Genomic DNA, 15461 nt, shown 5'->3' on the forward strand with positions numbered 1-15461 from the left:
CACAATCTATGGGCGGTATTCATAGTCCGTTCTTATATTTAAAATCGTCTTAAGCACGGACTTATATTCGCTCTCTTCGTCACACATAGATTGTGTCTGACGAAGAGAGCGAATATAAGTTCGTGCTTAAGACGATCTTGAATATAAGAACGGACTATGAATACCGCCCTATGTGTGACGAAGAGAGCGAATATAAGTCCGTGCTTAAGACGATTTTAAATATAAGAACGGACTATGAATACCGCCCTTATTCTCTCTATTGCTCATTGAATATCGAACAAAGACAGAGTGATATTTGTGTCAATTTGTGTCAACTTGTGTCCTTTGCTGGAAAACAACCAAAAAGTGAAAATTTTACATAAATTTGACGAATAGAATTGTCAAATTTACATAAAAGTTTTTGGCCGGTATTCATAGTCCGTTCTTATATTCAAGATCGTCTTAAGTATAAACTTATATTCGCTCTCTTCGTCAGACACAATCTATGTGTGACGAAGAGAGCGAATATAAGTCCGTGCTTAAGACGATTTTGAATATAAGAACGGACTATGAATACCGCCCTTTATTTTTTAGTTTTTACTTCTAGGGAAAAATTACATGATCAATGCCTAAGGCTGAATTCCCACTGAGTGCGTAACGCGCGCGTCATCCGTCGCGTCACGAATTAACCAATCAAAACATCCCATTTTATTGCATCATGTGCCGCGCGACTTCTTGCGCGACGCATCGGTTCGGTTGCTTGACATTCTAGAGACAAAAGATTCTTTCTTTGTACGAGATCCCAAATCGCGCGCATTCGTTATGAAACAGGTCACAGAAAATGTAACAATATTTGTAAGTTCCAATTTATTATTTAATACTATTATTAAATAATTATTGGCTTAGTTTACATCGATTGTTTAGTACGCGTACCAAGTAATAAATCTGCTTCTTCGATAGATATAAATCGTTTAATGCAAAATCTATACCAATCAAAAAAGCAGATTTAGTACTTGGTACGCGTACTAAACAATTGGTGTAAACTAAGTCATTATTCTCTACTGTGGGTGTTTACGATAATTCAAATTCGAGTTAGTTTCACTAGGACCGAAAAATGAGATAAACATAACCATCTAGAACCTTTATGATTTATGACAACTCGACGCTGTCTTGTATTGCTTGAGTTAAATTAATTGAATTTGTTGAGTTTATAGAGCAAATTTTATTGTAATAAAAAAATATCAACTGCAAATCAATCTATGAAAGAAACAAATAATGTTGGTATGTATGTTGGTATACCTCTTTAATAGATATAATTATATATATATGTATATAATTATATTTATTAAACTCAACAAATTCAATGAATTTAATAGCGTTTTCGAATAAACGGGGTTTGAACGATCTAGGGTTGATCAATCACTATTTTACTATAAATGCAAGTCTTTCATTGGTGGAGAGGTTGCAATGACGTCATTAACCAATCTTGGGTCGTTCAAATCCTGTATAATCGAAAACGCTATTGGCCGGAGCACAGACTTTTGCATAAAGCATAACGCATAAGCATAAGGAAATTGATTGGTCCATTTCCTTATGCATTTGCTTATGCTTATATATAGACCAATCAATTTCCTTATGCTTATGCGTTATGCTTTATGTAAAAGCTTGTGCTCTCGGCTTAAGCCTATAAGCGATTGCGTGAACGCATACAAACACATGAAAATGGCGCGTAAGCGTCCAAAGCGAACGCACTCTATGTTATATAGCACAATGGACCAGACGAATATCCACGCCGAGGCGCCATAACGCTTATTTTTCACACCATTCTATTTATCTTTATAAGAGTTTTCATATCGTATTATAATAGGAGGAAGTTTGTATATCCGCTGCATTGGCTGCATTAATTTCTTACAATTTTGTAATCTATATCAATAAAAGATGCCAGGGAACGTGGTACGTAAAATTTTTTTCCTTTTTCATGTTCTTAATATAAATTAATACACAAAATAATACATAAATTTCATATTGATTAATCACTATTAAATGTTACATTACAATTGACAGGTTGTTTGAATTTTTTTTTAAATGAGGATAAAAACGTGAAAAAAAATTTTTTCTACAGTAATTTTATTTTAATATAAAATACATATTTTATGTATATTTGAAAAGATAGTTTTATTTTTTTTTTATATTTATGTGTTTTAATTAAAATTTTATATTTTGTAATTTACTTTTAAATTAACATGCTTTTTAAATATAATTTTTTTTTAAGTTAAATGGCGATCATATTGATATAAAAAGTACCAATTATGAACTTCAAGAGAATGAAGATGAGAGCATTGAAAATATACATTTTGAACCTATAATCTCTTTGCCTTTGATAGAAGTATCAAACAATGAAGAAGATGAAATAGAAATGTTAAAATTGTAAGTTATATTAAATGTAAGAATAATTTTAGGAAGTTATATGCAATATCATATATATATATATATATAATGTCTTTTATGCAATATACAGGCGAGCAAAATTGTATCGTTATGATACATCAAATATTCCAGCAGAATGGAAGGAACGTGGTACTGGAGAAGTCAAATTGTTAAGGCACAAAACAAAAAACACAGTTAGAGTAGTCATGCGTAGAGACAAAACTCTTAAGATTTGTGCTAATCATTTTGTGACTCCATGGATGGAATTAAAACCAAATTGTGGCAGTGATAGAGCATGGGTCTGGAGTGTACTTGCTGATTATGCAGATGAACAACTTAAACCTGAATTACTTGCAATTCGTTTTGCAAATACTGAAAGTAAGTTTTGATACAATAAATCTAACACATACAGAGTGTTTGCGGACAGTCGCAACAAACTTAGTGTATTAATGGAGTCCAGTGGATGAAAAAAGTTTATATAAACTTATGTCCGAAAATGCTTTATTAAAAAATTATAAACATTCAAAGATTCGTGAGCAGAATTGTTTAGTAATTATTCAGATTAGATTACATCTTAGCGATTCTTCTGCTGCTGAAATATGTTATTAGAGAAGGCTTTCCTGAGTAAATCCCTGCGAGAATTATGTGGGGGACTTCTGACATTATTTTAAAATGAAAATCCTAATACCAAAATGTCGAGGTTCTAATAGTTTTTAAATCGAAAGAAATTATAAAAAAACTTTTAAAAAAAACGGTTTAAAGCACGTGAAAGTACAAACTTCATGCTTTAAAATACTTTATTAATTTTTGTCTGCGATGACTTTTTGTCAAGTTTCAGCGGTTTGAAAGCTGCTAAATTTTGAGCATCTAAAAAGTATTTTTAGTATACAAAAAGTATTTTTAGTATACAAAACAAAAATAAATATAAAATAATAGTTTAAAATAATTTTGCATTATTTCACTTATTTATTACAGATGCGTCAGCTTGGAAAGAAGCATTTGAGAAAGCTAAAAAGATTGTAGGATCTGAATGTGAGATTTATGCTGGTAAAAGCAGCCCAGAACAGAAACACGTAGAAAGCGATAGTGAACCTAGCAGCGATGTAAGCTATGATGAAAGTACAGATAACGAAGAAGTCAAATCATCTAAGCAGAATGAAAAATGTAATACAATTCCTGAACAGGAAGAAATTGAAAACAAGATAACGATGCCGATGGAAAAAGATATAGTAACAAATGACAAAATAATCAAAGAAATTACAAAATTGAATTTGAAAGACGATAATGAGCAAAAATAATGAATCATATATAAAGACATACGAACACGGAGTTTATCAAACGGAACATTCCGATATTATGCACACAAATATGCATATTACATATTGTTGATATTTCATTATTTGAACAATGACATACAGGAATATATTTTTTAGTAATAATGTTATGGAAAAATATAATAAACTTCCAAATCGTGCTGTAAAATCGTATTTTTTTGAGTGTTGCACATATCGCTCATTTGCTGCAACAGTAACATAACTAAAAAAAATCACGATTTTCCAAAGAAAACGAGTTTTAATGTTTTACATCGTTATAAAATGTGACGATGCAATAGTAACACAACTAGTTTTGAAAGGCGAGTTTTAGAAGTTCAGTTATATCATTCTACAGTAAATAGAGTACAAGCAAAAACCATTCTTTCTATATCAACAACTCAACAACGGCAAATTTTGAATTATGTCATTGTTGCAGCAAATGAGCGATATTATCTGTGATTTTTCTAAACTAATAATAGAATACAAAATAGCATTTGCATAAGAAAAAATTATATGTAAAGGAATGTACACCACAATAAAATAATGGAGAAATAATGCAACAATTTCATAAATAAAAATGTTTATTAATTCATCAAGATTTACGCATATCACGTTTTTTTTTTAAATAATTGCACATGCCTTGCTAAAAAATATATATATAGAAAAATGTATAATAAATGATCTGACATTTGTTCTTTCTAGAACACGATAAAAAAACAAAAGAAATTAAATAATTAAAATATTGTGATATTTTAAATAGTATTCAAGTATATTATACGATTCATATTTTTATCAGCATTTATATAAAATTTCTATAAAATTTGATATAATAAAATAATGAGTGTATAAAATAATAATTATAACAAACAGTTGATATTTAGACTAAATCTTAATTATTAGATTAACCCATTCAGGACGGCTCGCAGTCAGCTTGCCGTACATGTCACCCGTCCTGAATAGGTTAATGGTCGGCCATCAATAGTTTAAAGTTCGTCTCTTGCTGAAAAAGACTGTAAGATGTTTCGTCTTTCCTCCATGGTACGCTTCTTTTGATCAGACAGTTTTCCCTTATAAAGAAGTCCTTGTACTCGAGTTTCTTCTGTTTGTATGAACACGTCTCCCCGCTCCAATATCTTTTCCATGGTCTTTACATAAATTTTTGCGGCATCTCGTTGCTTCTCCGGCAAAGTCTTCTCGAAAATCCTTGCTTTCTTTAATATTTCCTGAGAAAAAAGATAAACATGCTTTGATGAAGAAAATATCACAAATGTATAATCATTTTAATCACAAAATAATCGACAAAATAATGTATGTCTAAAGCTAACATAATCTTATCTTGGTATAATCGAATAAAAGAATATGCAAGAATTCAATGCCTTTTTACTTGTTACTTTGTTTCCAATTTTGTTGTTCCTATAGTTTCATTAGAAACAGTGATTTCTTATATTTAAAGTTGCACGTCATATAAAAAAATAAGGTGAGTACAAAGATATATATGTTTCTTTATTGCTTGTAGTGTTATTTTATTACTAATTAATAAATCTATTTTTATCTATTTTATCGCTGCTAAAAGTAATATAAAAGTACATAATATTTGCACTTGCACGAAAATTGTTAATATATCATTTGTAATAAAGAAGCTAAAAATAAAAAGCATTTGAAAAGCGCTAAAATATCTATCGTTAATCGTGACATTACAATATAGATAGTAGAAGTTCCATTACACTGATAGATCTAAAAATATATGCTGATCAATGCGATTGTTACCGTTATATTTTTCCCATTGCATAAATTTATATGACGCAATAAAAATGCGTTTGCAACTTGTACGTGACATTTTTCAAACTTTAATTATTTTTAATCAATTATCACTTAATGTTTGGATACATCTTATTTGTTTTTCTGACATTTGTACTATCTATACCTAATAAACAAATTAAAAATAATTTTTTATCTTTTAATAAACAAATTAAAAATAATTTTTTATCTTTTAATGAATAAGTATTAATTGCTAAGGCTTAACTTAATGTATCTATTTAAAAATATATGTATAATCTTGTCATATGACATTTGTTTTGAATGTATTGTAGAATCTTTAATATAATTAAACTCATTCAAATTTAATTCGTTAAATTCAATTGCATTAATTCCTTTAATTGAATTAAACGCAATTGGAGTTCTTTAATTCAATAACAATTTTTTAATAAAGTTTGTAATTTGAAATCATATAATTAATTTAATATCCTTTTTCACCGTTTTATTATCATATTTTTACGATAATTATTGATAATCGAAAGAACAAATAAACAGAAGGCTGTATTCACTTATTACCTGTCTCTCTTGTTCTCCCGCGGCTTTGAATTCTTCCGCTAATTTATCCAGCTGTTTCAAGCATCCTGGCAAACCTAAATACACTCTTGATTTAAATCTGACAAACCGCTTCAGGTGTTCACCAGTGAAATCGGAATCCTTCTCAGGAGTGAATTTGATCGGCTCTGATTTGCCTTGTATAAATAGCAAAACTACTGGAAAATCTTCCTTCTTGATGTTATAGCGTTGTGCCAAGTCGGAGTTGTCTTTATTGCCAAAGTCCTTAACACCCACTGTGGCTATTAGGAGATCCTGCGCATCCCTGGTGTCAGTCGCTACGGTTGCATATTGTTCATGTTTGCCGCCGTACGGAAATGCGACATCGAATTTAACAAGCACCGCTTTGAACTTGAGGATAACCTGCGTGAAAAATGTTTTTGGATGGATAATTTTGAGAATCATTCGTAACTGCTACAATCCTGTATTAAAAAAGTATTATGTCCTGCAAACTTCGCGTTCTTTTCTCACGCAACGTTCCTATTTTTGGTCGACGAAAATAAAAGAGTAAGCAGAAGTGTTGGAAATTAGATATATCGGCATAAAAAAGGAAATCTCCATCTATTATGCCGACAAACACGATAAAATTAAAAACTAATAATAAGTAAAAGTTTTAGCCGGTGCTAGTTGTTTATTAAAAAGTTATTAAAAAAATAAGTTTAATGAATAAAATATAATTTTCCGACACCGTGTACGTTAGTAGAATGTACTCTTAACAGATTTATTTATTCAAACGTGATAATGAATGCATTTTAGTCGTCACTCGTTGTTTATTAAAGTTATTAACAATTAAATTTAGCAAATGACTTTTTCTTATTTTTTTTGCCTATAGAAATTTTATAGAAAAATCGTTACACTGTTGTCCTGCAGCGAATATTTCCTGTTACTTAATTATAGAATTATCAAGTGTACAGTTTCTATTATGAATTCGTAATCAACGTGTTATTTTTTTAAATAATAATTTCTTTGTGTTTATTAACTAATTCTGTACTTACTGAATAAATTATAAAAACTTCATTGTTCACAACATTTTCGCAACGTATTTACATTTATTAAAACGTGGGAAGCTCTCCCTCGCATTCAATGTCTCACATTTTAATAAATAAACAAAAGTACGTTCTATTAACGTACATTGTAACAGAAAATTACGTTTGACTCATTAAACTTATTTTGTTAATAACTTGCCCGTTCTGTATGAGTTTGTTTGCTTCTTGCCATAATCGTTTTCCATACGATTTTTTAGAAAATCGATTTTTTCCAAGAAAATCTAAAAAAAAATCAATTTTTACATATCGATTTAGAATCGAACATCCCTAATCGATTAACAAATTGTATTTTCTTAGAATTATTTGTTTATATGAACGATATCTACGCCACTTTTCTAGAAGATTTGTTAATCGATTAGGAATATTCGATTCCAAATCAATTTCTTTAAAAATTCTAAAGAAAAAATCGATTTTCTAAGAAAAACCCAATATTTACATATTCATGCATACAGTATGCAATCAATTTTTTATTAGTTTACTAAATATTCTCCTTTTTACTTTAATTTGATGTAATTATTTATCTGCATTTGGATTAGCATTTTCTATTTTAATATTAAAAAATGTCTTGATTTTAATCCCATCTTTTTATTTTTTACCAAAACACACATTTGCATAAATAATTCAGTCTAATTATAATAATCTATATAAAATATCCTATCAACTTTCTTTACATATTTAAAAAAATCTGTTTTGCATCTTCCTTGAATACAACAAGGAATTCTTTTTACCTATTCGAAATATTAAAAATCTCATTTTACAACTTTATCACATTGTCACATAAATATCTTTTATTTTATATTATTTATAATACAGATTTATAGAAACGTTTTCTGTCATTTGATACATTTGATAGGTATATTATAGATATATTTTGCAAATTTTGTTTACTATTCAATAGCAGAAATTTTTTCGCACTCCCATACCTTATCAAATGAGTAGGAATCCAAAGGCACACATCCTTTACAATCTTCGCTCGTAGAAACATGTAACAGGGCAACGGTAAGGATAATAAAAAACACAAGAGCCAATCGTATCATCATAAAAAATGCGGCGATTGTCTAGCTAACCAACTTCACGTTCAACTTTGTCAAGTATTCGTTTTTTTTGTCCCGCGGAATGAAGAATATCCTTTTCACACACTCTGGCAATACACTTGTGAAGTTTGTGCACAATAATATACGTAGCAATACATTAAATCAACGAACCGGCCTTTATCTCGGTCAATGTTCTCTAGCAACCGAAGTGACAGACGGTGACAGACCAATCTAGAATGATTTTGGAGACCTCATGTGAGAGTAGCGCGAAACTCTTGACTCTAAGTCGATAAAGAAATCCAACGTTGTTAAAAAGAAACTGTACATGTGTTATATCCGTGTGCGTATAAATTCAAATGCACTGCTCGTTTGGCTGCAAAAGTAGAAAAAAGTCGTCTGTCTTATCGACTATTATTGTTATCTTCTCTCAGTCACCAATCTTTTTTTAACCGCACAGAATTAAAGATCCTTTCCGTATTAAAGTGTACACACGAAAAAGTCGATTTTATTCCGAGAAAGAAAGAAAATTCTTTGATTGGAAAAAGTTCTTTGAGTACGCAAATGTTTTTCAAATCGTGTGTAGATTATATGGATTATATTTTCTTTAACTTCTAATTTATAAGAATCGCTTCTGTTGTTTACTCGTTATTATTTTTACTTAATTTAAAGTTGAGATTACATTCTCAGACAACACGCATCTTAAAGATATCTAAAAAGACGTCCGAAAAAAATGCCTAAAAAAAAATGTCTTTTGGATGCTTTTCAGATATTTTTAAGACGTGCGTGTTGTTTGGGTTATCTTCGAAAATGCCTAAAAATTTGGAAAAAGTTATTTACTAACTTCAGAGACAACTGGCGACATTTTTTGGCTTATTCGAGATATGGCCATTGAGCTCTATAATATACTAGAGTGAACATAGCCGTAATACGTGTATACAAGGTTTATTTGCGTCACATGTTCCAACATGCTCCAATATGCTCCAATATAGTTTACGTTACGTATACTATATACTTATATAGTTCAGTGTGTTTGTTCCTGTCTCCAGTTTTCTTGGTTGACTGTTGACTCGTGACATGACATATAAATGAAGAACGAAATAAGTGTGTACAAAGGCTTAACAAGATTTTTATCAAAAAAATTAAAAACACTTAAAATCTTAACAATAAGAAAGGAAAATTTTTTTATATTGAAATATAACATGATATATATTTTAAGGTTATAGTTTGTGGTTCTTATTAAAACTATGGTATGTTACTCGCTATTTTAGTTTTTTTTATATAAATGTATATTTTGTAAAAATTGAATATTGTTTTCTAATGTATTTTGGGATGTATTTTTTAAATAATATTTTATTAGTTATAAATATATTTGATATAGAACTATGCTTTTTAAAACAGGAGGAACGATCAAACATTTGTGTAACATTAATTGATGACACAAAGCATAGTAATGATATTACATCTTTAAATAGAAAATTAAGCAAAAAATCCAAATCTAAAAAGAGGAAAGCTGATAAAAAGGAAAGAAGAAAACACAAGAAAAAAAGCAAACATGTTATATCATCTTCAAGCAGTGTAAGCAGTCTAAGAATATATAATTTTTGGTTAATACTTGTGTAAATCTTGATGTAAAGTTACATATTTTATAGAGAAGTGATGACAGCAGTGAATTTGATTGGGTGGAAAAGAAAGTTGAGGATCAAACTACTTTACATACTGATGAAAATCTTGTTAATAGCAAAGCACAAACAAATCAACTTGAAAGAGATGAATGGATGAATTTTGAAAGTTTTCTTCCATGTACATCAAAATCGGATATGAGGAAACAAAAATCTGATAACAAAAAGGAAGAAAGAACTAACATTTTTTTGAGTAAACCAGGTCAGAGCAATAGAGAACTGAATCCGTATTGGAAAGATGGAGGCGATGGATTGCCTCAAAATAGGTCCAAAATAATTGACAATCCACAAATCATGGATGCAAATTGGTTAAAAAGAAGTCTCCAACGTGCAGAAGAACAAGCTCTTAGAGATGGTAAAAGTTTAGAAGAAGTGGCTGTGGAACGCTGGGGTGTGAGTTTATTAAAGGAATAATCTTTTATATATATATGAATCCTAAATTAATGCATTTAATTGTTTTTTTCAGTCCTTAGAAATTATTCAATCAATGATAATTAAAGCAGAAAAAATGTCAAATACTGAGCAGAATACATCGTACCACAAGAAATATTATGATAGAAATAATAAAGATTCACATAGAAGTTCAAGAAGAAAAAATCGTTCAAGATCCAGATCTAGAAGTAAAGAGCGTGCAGAAAAACATAGTACTTCCGACTATTTATTTCAACATCACACATCACAACAGAAACAAACTTATCAAAGATCTAAAGTTAAAGATAATTATTATCAAGAGATTGCACATGGATCCACTAGTAATCGTACAAAAAATTGGAAAAAAACTAAAGATGATGGAAAAAAACCTGAATCATCTAAACTAAAGGAAACAAATGTAGAGAATGTTGACGTAAATGTGACAGATAAAAAGAAAGATATCGGCCTTTTAACAGAAGCAGAAATGAATAAATTGGGAGCAAGAATTATTAAAGCTGAATTAATGGGTGATGATGTATGCTATTATTATTTGCTGTTTTTTTCTATAGCACATACATTTTGCAACGCTTTATATTTAGTGAAATAATTTTATTTATCTAGGAATTGGCAGTTCAACTTAAAGTCCAACTAGAACAAGCTAGAAAACTAGCTGCGACAAACAATAGTAATGCGCAAGAAGAGACAGTAATTCTTACAATAACAGATGCAAAAGGTATTATTGTTTTTTTTTTAAGGGTAAAAATAAATAATTACTTGAGAATTTTGCGTTAGGTATTGCAAGACCAATTCAACCCAGAAATCAATTTGAGCAGTCCATAGAAGGTCATAGAAAGAAGAAAACACATGTCTCCAGCCAAAAGAAGTGTGACTTCTTAAATAACGATAAATATTCTTTACAAAAGATTGTAAGTAATTTAATTAATAAATTCAAAGAATTCTAGCGTTATGTAATACAAATTTTTCTCGTAGTTTCAACAAGAGAAAGGTAGATCCACAAACGAGGATGAAGCAATGTTTGTTAAATTTGCATCTAAAGTAAGTTAACTAACTAAATTTTAAATTGTAAAAGTGTTAAAATTGAAAATGAGTGAAAAAAAATAGAAAACAAATTCTACAGTATTTGTTTTGCAGAGTGCGGGTGATATGGATGATGAATTCGAACAACAAATTGCGCAAAAAGATTTAGAAGCAAAGCAAGATAAGCGGGATCGTGCACGTGCAATTAAAGAACACAAAGACTTGTCTAAATTTATAGATAATTGTTGGTGGTGCCTTGATTCAAAGAATATGTTGAAACATATGATCATTACAATGGATTCTGAAATTTGCTTGAGCCTGCCTGCTTGTACTTCCCTGATTAATGGCCATTGCATATTGACACCTATACAGCATGTCGCTTGTCAACTGCATTTAGATGAAGATGTATGGAATAGGCTTAAGGTAATTTTTGATATTTTTTGTTATCTAAAAAGAAGGGCTTTTCCATAACATTTTGTCTCAATTGAAATCCGACCTTAAAAAGTGCATATTAGAATTTTAAGAAAGATAAAAATAACAATTTTCAACATATTTAAGATACTATTTTGAAGAAAAGAGAAATTTTTTAAATAATTATTTCACTATCTCTTAATGTATGATAGAATGTTGAATAGAATTAATATTATTTATTCAAATATAATATAGCAACTTTTTTTAGCAACTTTATGACAAATATGGTCTAAAATCTTACATCATAAAATAATAAAACAAAAAATTTGTACAAAAATATGCATTAATTAGATAACTACATTACATTAGATTTTCTTTTAAAACGTAAAATCCATTGTAAAGAGAATAGTTAGTGTTTTAAAATAACACAAACCACGAAAGAAATATTTGTTTTGAAATGGCTTTGTAAATATGAAAAAAATTGTTATTTTTAAGATTTTCTTTTTTGGTTTTTTTTCAAAACTGCAATATGATATGCGCTTTTTAAAGCCACATTTGAAATTCGTTACATAAAAACCTGGGAAATTATCGCCTTTCCGAAAATAATAGACTCACATAAAAAGTGTGATTATCCTACTAAATTATTTCTGTTGATATACGAGCAAGATATTTCTTTACAGGAATTGAAAAGAAAATTGATAGATATGTTCAGCAATGAGGATCTTTATCCAATATTTTTTGAAATCTATAAAAAACATCGCAGATTTTCACATATGCAATTAGAGTGTATTCCGTTACCGAAAGAAATTGGTGAGTTAGCGCCGATGTATTTTAAGGTAAGTGTACTCAAGTTGGTAATTCTTGTTAATTCTTAAATTAAAGCGTAACTTACTCTTGATTTTCTGTTACAGAAAGCTTTGTTGGAATGTGAAACTGAATGGTCTGTTAATAAGAAAATTGTTGATTTGAAACATAAAGATATACGACACGCTGTACCAAATAGTTTATCATATTTCATGGTAGAGTTTGCCTCACATTCTGGTTATGCTCATGTAATTGAGGACGAAGAATTATTTCCAAAGAATTTTGCTGAGGTAAGATAGAAAATAAGATCTTAAATATTTTTTTAAATTTTTGTTGCAAATGTAAATAATTATTGTAAGCATGTTTTTTAAATTTTAGGAAATAATAGGTGGAATGCTGGATTTGGATTGCCAGCTATGGCGAAAACCGAAAAGATTAAGCTTTGACGAACAAAGAGTCAAAGTGCTACAGTTTACAGAAATGTGGAAAAAGTATAATTCTTCATGATTGGGAAACATTAACAATTATATTCCAAAAATTATGGACTAGTAAAATTCAAATGTATCATTTTCTCCCTTTTATTAGAAACAATGTGCATTGATATACAAATCATATTTACATAAATATATTTTTATTGCAAATCTCCAAAATGTAGTTACTTAATATTATATATTTAATGTACTTTACATATATGTCAATACTTTATATTAATATTTGAATAGTAAAAATATAAATATAAGTGTCATTATAATTGCTTGAAAATACTTCAAGATTTGGCTTCACTCTCATTCTCGAATCCTGCTACCGGCCATTTTTTCAAATGATCCTTCAAGACAAAAGGAAAGAAGGATAATACTTTGAAACAATTTCCCATTTTATCTTCGTCGGTTATCATATGATATCCCGATTCAATTTGTCGTTTCTGAATGCTGGTAGCATTTTGTAAAATTATTTTCAATCGCAGATCGATGCCGAGACTCTTCAGAAATTTTCTTTGTGTCACTGGGCCGAATACGATTAATCTGTCGTCTTTTTGCGCAATCTCTTTCATAGATGAAAAATCAACATCAGCGGTTAGATCAGCAGTTCCAGGATTCAACAAGGGGTCGTGTAACTTATGTTGACAGAATGCGCGAAAAGTATCAGTTTTTTCTTTCTCGTGGCCGTAATCGATCACTAGAGCAAATCCTCCGCATTCCCACAGAAATTGGGACATATAGTCTGTTATTATGGAACATTGTGGACTTATTTCTACATGATCCCTTTTCTCATATGGCTAGAAAATTACAATTTCATTATTCTATTGTTTATAAAGAATGCTGTAAATGAATGAATAACTGCTTACGGATAAATATACTTTACAAGCAGCTGTTGGCATCCGCGAAAGAACATATTGAAACCTTTGTTCGTTTGTTTCACGCACTATATCAACTAAGACTTCCCTCCAACCTTTGTCAGTTTTCTAAAATTAAATATTATAATATATATGTAAATTACTTTCTATGTATTTTATGTAGTAACATTCTTGTTTTCTGGTACCTGAAACTTGTGTATTGGCAGAGCATCAAAAAATTCTTGTGCAACAAATATACTGAATTTTTTAGGAATATCAATGATAGAATAATACCAATATATCTTTACTTCATTTTCCGTAATACCTTCTCTATAATATGTGATGGAATTTTTCTGATTTTCATTAATTCTCGGTTCACTCTCTTTGCTCTCTGTGCACAATTTTTCTGCTTGAATTTTAGATAAAGCAGGACTAATTTCGACTAAATGAATCGATATTTTATCCAAAAGATTTAGTTTTTTGCATACCTGAAGCACAATATCTTGCTATACAATCATAAATTTTACACATACATATGCAAATAAGAGAATATTGTAAATATACCCGTAAGATATCATTCATTAAAGTGCCTCTTCCTGGACCCAACTCTACAAGTTGAATAGATTCTTTGCTAATTTTTTCCCATTCGCTAATTATCCAGATTGCTACAATCTATCAATAACAATTAAAGTATAAATTCTATATAATTTGCTTTCTAAAGCTCTAAATTGTGTAGGAAAAAAATAAATAAAATTGTTTCAAACTCTTAGTATATTGATATTGCGAATATTGTTAACAAAATTATATAATTTCTTCACAAAGTTGTTAACATAATTATGAGACACAATAGATTACATTTAGGGCCGCTATTTCCAACTTCTGTTAACCAAAGATTCCAAGTAGTCGACAAAATTGCCAATATGAATGAAATATATACATATCGTCATCAAAAAACGAAAACATTTTAAACTTTTATCTCCTTTAATGACGATATTTTATGTTAGCATTTTTATCAACAAATTGGAACCATCGATTAACGTTAATCGACGTTGGAGCGGCCCTTAATCTGATAATAAGAATTGCGTACTTCTCCAAAAAGTTGACTGATTTCTGGAGAAGTCGTGAAGTCACCTCTTTGCCCGAAAACATCTCTAGTCATGTAATAACCTGAGATAGGATGGATCAAGATTTCATTCATATATTCTGCAAGTGTTATGGGACCACACGCCAATATTTTTGTACGCAACTGACGGTACAAGTCTGATTTTTCTTCGCTCAGATAATTTGTTGAGCATAATCTTTTAACTAAGATTAGCTTTTTACATTGTTTGACTTTTGTATCCACTGTTTGAAAGATATTAATACATTTTTTACAAGTTTGTGATAATCGTGATATTCTAATCATGTCAAATTCGGCGTGACTCTTTCTATGTATATAAATAATTTATTATATTTATTTTTCAGTTAAATTATTCTATTTCTCACACACACACACACACACACACATTGAACTATTTATTTATAATTACATTAAACATATGTATTTCTTTTTTCTTTATTAGCTCCGGAAAGGAACAAACCTCATTCATACGGTCATATGGTTTGTATGCTTCAGCGCA

The 15461-nt window shown here is 29.6% G+C and overlaps 4 protein-coding genes across 5 annotated transcripts; 2 read left to right on the forward strand and 2 right to left on the reverse strand.

The window, feature by feature from the left end:
* The first annotated feature begins 1727 nt into the window (after nt 1–1727).
* On the forward strand, nt 1728–4315 carry LOC105674867 (ran-specific GTPase-activating protein-like). The gene is made up of 4 exons (XM_012371532.2): nt 1728–1932; nt 2252–2406; nt 2498–2784; nt 3382–4315. The coding sequence occupies exons 1-4, from the start codon at nt 1918–1920 to the stop codon at nt 3702–3704; spliced, it is 780 nt and encodes a 259-aa protein (XP_012226955.1). The 5' UTR covers nt 1728–1917; the 3' UTR covers nt 3705–4315.
* Nucleotides 4283–8415, reverse strand: wbl (endoplasmic reticulum protein 29-like protein wbl). Its single transcript, XM_012371658.2, has 3 exons — nt 8056–8415; nt 6051–6449; nt 4283–4942 (listed from the first exon to the last, which is right to left on the reverse strand). The coding sequence occupies exons 1-3, from the start codon at nt 8170–8172 to the stop codon at nt 4703–4705; spliced, it is 756 nt and encodes a 251-aa protein (XP_012227081.1). The 5' UTR covers nt 8173–8415; the 3' UTR covers nt 4283–4702.
* A 639-nt stretch (nt 8416–9054) lies between these two features.
* Nucleotides 9055–13271, forward strand: LOC105675812 (CWF19-like protein 2). The gene is made up of 11 exons (XM_012373276.2): nt 9055–9413; nt 9565–9741; nt 9816–10238; nt 10312–10791; nt 10878–10989; nt 11049–11182; nt 11247–11312; nt 11409–11717; nt 12386–12541; nt 12617–12799; nt 12888–13271. Exons 1-11 carry the CDS (start codon nt 9411–9413, stop codon nt 13014–13016), a joined length of 2172 nt encoding a protein of 723 aa, XP_012228699.2. The 5' UTR covers nt 9055–9410; the 3' UTR covers nt 13017–13271.
* LOC105675882 (protein arginine methyltransferase NDUFAF7 homolog, mitochondrial) lies at nt 13074–15461 on the reverse strand. 2 transcript variants are annotated; one of them, XM_012373554.2, is made up of 6 exons: nt 15372–15461; nt 14930–15186; nt 14407–14514; nt 14049–14330; nt 13855–13971; nt 13074–13785 (listed from the first exon to the last, which is right to left on the reverse strand). In XM_012373554.2, the coding sequence occupies exons 2-6, from the start codon at nt 15038–15040 to the stop codon at nt 13276–13278; spliced, it is 1128 nt and encodes a 375-aa protein (XP_012228977.1). In that variant the 5' UTR covers nt 15041–15186; nt 15372–15461; the 3' UTR covers nt 13074–13275. The 2 variants fall into 2 exon arrangements, with proteins under 2 accessions (XP_012228977.1, XP_012228824.1); XM_012373401.2 differs by having other exon boundaries at nt 14930–15413.

Source organism: Linepithema humile, chromosome 4 (assembly GCF_040581485.1).
Source record: "Linepithema humile isolate Giens D197 chromosome 4, Lhum_UNIL_v1.0, whole genome shotgun sequence".
Taxonomy (NCBI): Eukaryota; Metazoa; Arthropoda; class Insecta; order Hymenoptera; family Formicidae; genus Linepithema; species Linepithema humile.

Coding starts and splice junctions, on each gene's coding strand:
- LOC105674867 (XM_012371532.2), top strand. Junction 2,407..2,497: donor GAAATAGAAATGTTAAAATT/GTAAGTTATATT, acceptor TGCAATATACAG/GCGAGCAAAATTGTATCGTT. Junction 2,785..3,381: donor TCGTTTTGCAAATACTGAAA/GTAAGTTTTGAT, acceptor TATTTATTACAG/ATGCGTCAGCTTGGAAAGAA.
- wbl (XM_012371658.2), bottom strand. CDS start 8,172: ATGATGATACGATTGGCTCTTGTGTTTTTTATTATCCTTACCGTTGCC. Junction 6,450..8,055: donor ATTCCTACTCATTTGATAAG/GTATGGGAGTGC, acceptor TTTTTCACGCAG/GTTATCCTCAAGTTCAAAGC. Junction 4,943..6,050: donor CGGGAGAACAAGAGAGACAG/GTAATAAGTGAA, acceptor CTTTTTTCTCAG/GAAATATTAAAGAAAGCAAG.
- LOC105675812 (XM_012373276.2), top strand. Junction 11,718..12,385: donor ATGTATGGAATAGGCTTAAG/GTAATTTTTGAT, acceptor ATTTCTTTACAG/GAATTGAAAAGAAAATTGAT. Junction 12,800..12,887: donor TTCCAAAGAATTTTGCTGAG/GTAAGATAGAAA, acceptor TTTAAATTTTAG/GAAATAATAGGTGGAATGCT.
- LOC105675882 (XM_012373401.2), bottom strand. CDS start 15,247: ATGATTAGAATATCACGATTATCACAAACTTGTAAAAAATGTATTAAT. Junction 14,331..14,406: donor TAATGAATGATATCTTACGG/GTATATTTACAA, acceptor ATTGTGCTTCAG/GTATGCAAAAAACTAAATCT. Junction 13,786..13,854: donor CTTGTAAAGTATATTTATCC/GTAAGCAGTTAT, acceptor GTAATTTTCTAG/CCATATGAGAAAAGGGATCA.